The 6,000-nt window shown below is 39.4% G+C and overlaps 1 protein-coding gene across 2 annotated transcripts in view; it reads right to left on the bottom strand.

The window, feature by feature from the left end:
• Positions 1-502: 502 nt before the first annotated feature.
• LOC105257678 (T-box protein H15) overlaps positions 503-6,000 on the bottom strand; it is a 47,452-nt gene continuing 41,954 nt past the window's right edge. The window contains exons 5-6 of one of the 2 annotated variants that reach the window (XM_011268467.3): positions 3,738-3,814; positions 503-3,085 (exon numbers count right to left, since the gene is read on the bottom strand). In XM_011268467.3, the coding sequence (XP_011266769.2) occupies positions 2,482-3,085; positions 3,738-3,814 (681 nt within the window). In that variant the 3' untranslated portion in view covers positions 503-2,481. The remainder of the gene's footprint in view (positions 3,086-3,737; positions 3,815-6,000) is intronic. The other variant, XM_020029488.2, reaches the window with a different exon arrangement.

The raw sequence follows: 6,000 nt of genomic DNA, 5'->3' as shown, positions 1-6,000 counted from the left end.
GACGCGTCGGCGGTCAACCCGTCTCACTTTCCCAGCACAGTCGGCGACTCCTTCATCCCCTAATCGCACGGTCGGCTTGAGGATCGCGTGATGATGCCTTTAAACGGGGCATCCTGTAGCTGGTTAACCGTACAGAACCAACAACATTTGCCTAAGCGTGTACACGCCAGCTTGGGCAGAATCACTGCGTTTGTAATAATGGCTCCTTACCTCGGAAATACAAATTTACCCACGCCAGAAAGGTATGAGAAAATAGATGCTGGAGCAATTTGTTCGGAGAGTAATATCTGCGCTGCTGACGATAAATAATCTATAATAGCAAATAATTCTTATTTGATAAGCAATTATATAGATAGATTTTTGCACAGATTATAGATTGTTAAAAATACGTTTGGAGATTTATAATTTTTCCAAAATTCGCATAAAGCTTTCAAAATCGTCCAACTTAAATAAAATGGTCTTCGCGAATAACGAGAAATAAACGCACGATGGCCAGAGGAGATATTCGGAACGGTACGCTCGGTACAAGAGTTTATTAGGGTTTATTTACAAGGGAGCAGAGCTTGCACAGCAATGGGTGTATGCGTTCTTCACAACACAAGCATTAACAATATAACGCTCTACACTAACTAACTAATCGCCGCGGCGATAATAACCCTTTAAGGTGCTCGCGGAGAAGGCGCAAAGTGTCGGATCATTGAATTTTCGAAAGTTGAGATCCATCGAAAAAACTCGGATTTCATCTCGGGATCGCAGATTCTTTCCCGCTCACTTCGCGCTTCTTCGCGCCGAAATACGGAATCGAAACATAAATAACGATAACAATAGGTCGTGATACGAAATATACAGCTTATGTTACAAGAGATAGAGGCGTAGTTACCTTACGTCGCAAGTAGATATATGTATACCTATATACAGTAGACTTTAATCGCCGTACAACTTAGTTACCCTTAAAGATTGTTGTATATACGTGTATCATGTACGGAAATTATGCCGGCTTTTAGAGCCAAGATGGTTACATATTTACAACATTCGCGTACTCTTCACGCGTACAGCGTGAATTTCGCTAAACGCCGCCGTGATCTTTGCGATCGTTCGCACAATTTTGAAACAACGCGCGATGTTATCTGCATTGAAAAAAATGCGAAAAAAATGCAAAAAAAAAATAATTTTCAATACAATATTCAGACATTACGTAGAAATATCGGATATGTTTATGCAACGAAAATTATGCCATTAAAAGTGTCTATAAAATATCTCGAATTATACAGTTGAGTATCTCCTTTTATGGTTTCTGTCTCTTTTTTAAGAATTACCACAAGAATCAATGTAAACAATGTATCTTAAAAAGTGAAAAAGAATTGAAATTAAAGATACAACACGGTACCTTATTTTCGGCGCGTCCTCTGCAAGTGTAACAGATTTTTTGTAATGATATCGTTTCCCTTTCAAAGTGTATCCGTAGGTGTATCTTGACTACCAAGATCGCGGCGATCCTATCGCTTCCGATCGCTGATCGAGGCAAGGATATACACAGGTCGGGCGCCTCTCGGTCCCAAGGTCCGGTCGAGAGACAACGGAATCGTCGAGTCACGTGAGACGGCTCGAGTCCTCTGCGCTTGCCACCACGCTCGCCAAAGGTCGAGAGTTCAGCCGAGAGAGACGGCATGCTCAGGCTCTCTCGGAGAGCGTGAGCTTTACGTTTCTTTCCCCGCGTTTCTTTCGCGGCGCGGGAGAGAGACGGAAAGCAATTCGACTGCGCCGCCGAGAATCTCTGACACCACAATTATCGTCTCTATTCACGCCGCGAGTTCTGCGAGTATATCGTCAATACCGGCTTCGACATCCTCCTTCCATTACTATGCGAAGCGTGACACGCGCGACGAAAATCGATCTCCGTTGCGTAAATATTTTATAACAATTAATGTTTTCTTTACAATATGAATGTTTTTTTACATAGTCATTATGCTTTTGTCTAACGGCATGGAGACCGGCTCCTTAAAAAATAATAAAGACAAGAAAGTATAATAATTTATAAGTTAATATTAATTTAATAAATATTGCACTTGTACATTCTTTTGAAAAGAATGTTGTAACCAATTTTATAGAATTGGTGTATATTTTAAAAATCTAAAAAGAGGAAAGAAAAGGAATAATTTAAGCTGAGCAAGAGTGATACGATGGAAATCGATTCTCACCGCGCGTGAAGTTTCTCCATTTCTTCGTGAAAGAAGAATATTACAAAGCGAATCGATCACGCTTTGGTCTCAGTCGAGAAAAGCTCGCTTTCATTGAGAAGGAATTGCACATTTCTCCGTAAAAAACAAATCGCAACTGCCAAATTCATGGCCCAATTTATCGAAATCCTTTACATTCGGAAATTCGGCTTTTTTCATCACACAGTGTTTAATAAAAAGTCTCAAACCTTTTTTCATCGAGAAATTCACGACCAGTACTTCTCTAAGCGAGGAAAGCCGGCGACTACGAGGGCGATAGGTCCTGAGCCTCCCTGCTGAGACTATCTGTGGGCGACGGGGTAGCCCTTCTGGACGGCGACGGCGACGGCACAGCCGGTGTCGAGGACTTGGGGGCGGTCGTCGTATGATAGGGCGAGAATCGATGGTGAGCTAGGGCGAGCGGCGACGGATAGAGAGGTCGTGGGGCGGCGGGACATGTCGGATTTTGCTGCGAGGTGGTAGCGGCCAACTGCTGTTGATGATGCGCCGCCGCGAACAAAGTCGGGCCAATTGACGAGGCCCACCATAGGTGACCCAGTTGTTGCTGCTGCTGCTGTTGTTGGTGCTGCTGTTGTTGTTGCTGCTGTTGTTGATGGCTGGTACCAGCTGTCGGCGCGCCAGGATAGACCAAAGCCGGACTGACCAATTGAGCATAGGGACTGACAGCTACGGCCGCCGCCGCCCTTAACAACATCTGAGAACGTGCAGCCCATAAAGCCTTCTCCTCTAGACTAAGGTTGCTTACTGCGCCCGCCTGGAGCTGCTCCATCTCGAAAGGCAATCGATGTGGAAACCTCAACGACTGTTGCTCCGCTAACATTGACTCCATCGTTTCTCTAAAAGGGAAACTGCTCCATTATGCATTGCGTTTTCTAACTGTAAATCTTCAAAAAATTCATTTTAAATATTTTTGTGTCTATACGGCCTATTTCACGCTTTCATTTTTAATTTTTTTTGACATAGGTTTTTGTGCAGCTTGTAAAATTAATGATCTTGAAGTTCTTTAAGCGTCAGCCGCTTAAAGAACTTTGATAGACCGACCAATAGAATTTTAGCTTTATATTTCAGGCTCCCATTTTAATTTTTAACTTATTTATTGTCTCAATTTTATTTATTGTCTCAGGCTCTTTCATTTAATTTTTCAATATAGGCTTTTGTCCAGTTTTCTAAAATTAATAATCCTTTTTTAAACGGTAGCCCCTTTGACAATTTTAAACACGCATAATTTTAACTTTATGTTCAATTTAATTTAATTTAAAAAAATATAATACTTCAACATGAAAATAAATTTAATTTTAAAAATATAATATTTCAACATAGAAAAGATAAAAAAGATATATGAATGTAATTTTGAGAGAACTATAAAATCCGTTATAAAAGAGACATAAGATTGACATTAGATTAATATTAATTTTGTGCATACACAATTTTAAATTATTTCATAATTACAGACACTCTAAACTTGCCGTTTCAATATAAGTTTATTATCAAGTAACTTACCTCTCAAAGTCAGTAAGACGAGAAGAATCTCGAAAGCCCTTGGCGAACGGATTACTGTCGATCTTGAGTTTCGTGATCTGTAACAGGCGGAAAAGCGGCAGTCGATTAGTAACGTAGCGAACAAGAGATCGGGAATCGAAGATCCGGTCGCCCTCGGATTCGCATTAAACATCGGGACGATCTCTCGCACATTAACCGATCTTATTACCCGGCGCTCAGCTTCGCTCGGGGAAAATTACGTCACCGTACGGTCAACGGCGCGTGGCGGAAAACGGCCGGCTGTTTCGAAACGGTTCGTTCCATCGATCGGAAGTCAACGGCTCGTAAAATTAGAAGAAGGCGGCGAAACGATATACCTACCACCGCGATGGGGAAAGGAGAGACGAGTGGTAGGGAATCGGGAGGATTCAAGGCAAGAGATAGGGGAACGCGGCGCTGATGCACGGGTGAATCCTCGCTGTTACGAGAACGAATCGATGCACCGAAATTTTTGTGAAAAATATTAGGAGAAACTCGAGGTGGTTGATTCATCGTCTGAATCGAATCAGATATTACTTCGAATCGAGATGAGATAAGCGATATTGCTTGACACGAACAGCGTACGACAGTTAATCCTTCGACAAAATGTCTCTACTGTACGATAGATTGAAGAATTTGTCGATTTATCGCCAATCAAAAGAGCCGACTGTATTTCTGTAAAATTATGTCAGAACAATTATTAGATGGTAACTATTATGTAAGTAAAACTTATGTACTATATATATATATATAAAACTAATGCGTATAAATGAAATGTAGTAAAAGAAATGTTTCTCTAAATCCTAATATATAATAAAATATTAAAAACAAAGCTATTGTGTATATAATGTACTCTTTTATAACGTTGTATAGTTTTGGAGTTTTTTTAGAGTTACACAATACTTTCCATTGTCGTACCCTTGATCATAAGTGGCTTCTTTCACCATTTTCTTCGTAAAATACGAGATAATTTTCTTTCTTTTTACAATCTTCTATCTTTTCATAATAGTGCCACTGGAATATCCTTTGCCATGTTAGCAAATTCTTTCGCTGCGAGGGCAAAGAGTGCTTTGTTCATGCTCGATACTCGAGAAATCGAGCATAGTGGTCAATGGCAGGAAATTCAAAAAAGCTTGTCTACGTGTGTTGAGCTACACATCGTCACGTTTGTAGTAGACCCCTTAAGTGGTCGGACTGTTTTCCTTTTCCGTTCCGCTCTCGTCTACGCCAACCCCACGGAAATCTACCCTAAGTCGGCTCTGTGCCTTAAGTTGAATGTGTTTCGCGTTACCTACGAGGCCCACCCACGACGTCGACGATGCACAGGTGGCCCCGTTTTCTCGGCATCGAAGCCGGTAATGCGCGTCGCATATCCTCCATCTTTCGTCCGAAGACAAATTTCGTTGTCCGGAGGATACCTGTTCCAAAACTGTCGCAAAGTTTTCAAACAGAAAGAGGCGTGTTGAACCGACGAGATTTTCCGCACGTTTAAGCGCGAAACGACAACGTTTGCAAGATACAAAATGCTCATGACGAACAAAAGCGATGACATTCTGATGAAAGAGCCGTTAAATTTCTTATATTTATTTTATCTATCTTTCTATAACGCGCACGATGTGTTATTTACTGATAATAATTAATAATAATAATAATAATAATAATAGTAAAACACAAGTTTTAAAAAATGCTTGATTTTGAAATAAATGATTATAAAATATAAATTAATATAATGTATTAATCTTATGTATGTTAGCAATATCATCCTGACAATAGTAAATTTTTTAAAAATATTATATAAACGATGTGTACTATTTTACAGAGATTTTTATATAAATATATATTAAAAATATAAATTAATATAATGTATTAATCTTTTATGTTAGCAATATTATCCTGACAATAAGTAAATTTTTTAGAAATATTGAAATTTAAAGATATATAAATGATGTGTACTATTTTAGATAGAAATTTTTATAAAAATATATATTAAAAATAAGTAAGACTGTCATAAAAATAATACAATTCACTATAGAAAATTGAAATAAATTTATGATGCTTACATTCTTAAAGGATTAATTATATCTGCGGTGAGTGTTGTGAGGATACGAATGCACGATTTTTTTCAATAAACTTTCCAGACATGCCAAAGGTGTTGGTTGGTCGAAAACAAGTTTAAATTTGGTAATTGGGTGATTAGACGACGCGTTAATTAGCGCCTTCCCAGGCGCGCTGGCGCTCGAATACA

This window comes from Camponotus floridanus, unplaced genomic scaffold (assembly GCF_003227725.1).
Source record: "Camponotus floridanus strain SB8 unplaced genomic scaffold, Cflo_v7.5 scaffold3, whole genome shotgun sequence".
NCBI lineage: Eukaryota > Metazoa > Arthropoda > Insecta > Hymenoptera > Formicidae > Camponotus > Camponotus floridanus.
The sequence above is the reverse complement of the archived record's forward strand: the minus strand, read 5'-3'. Positions and strand labels throughout refer to the sequence as shown.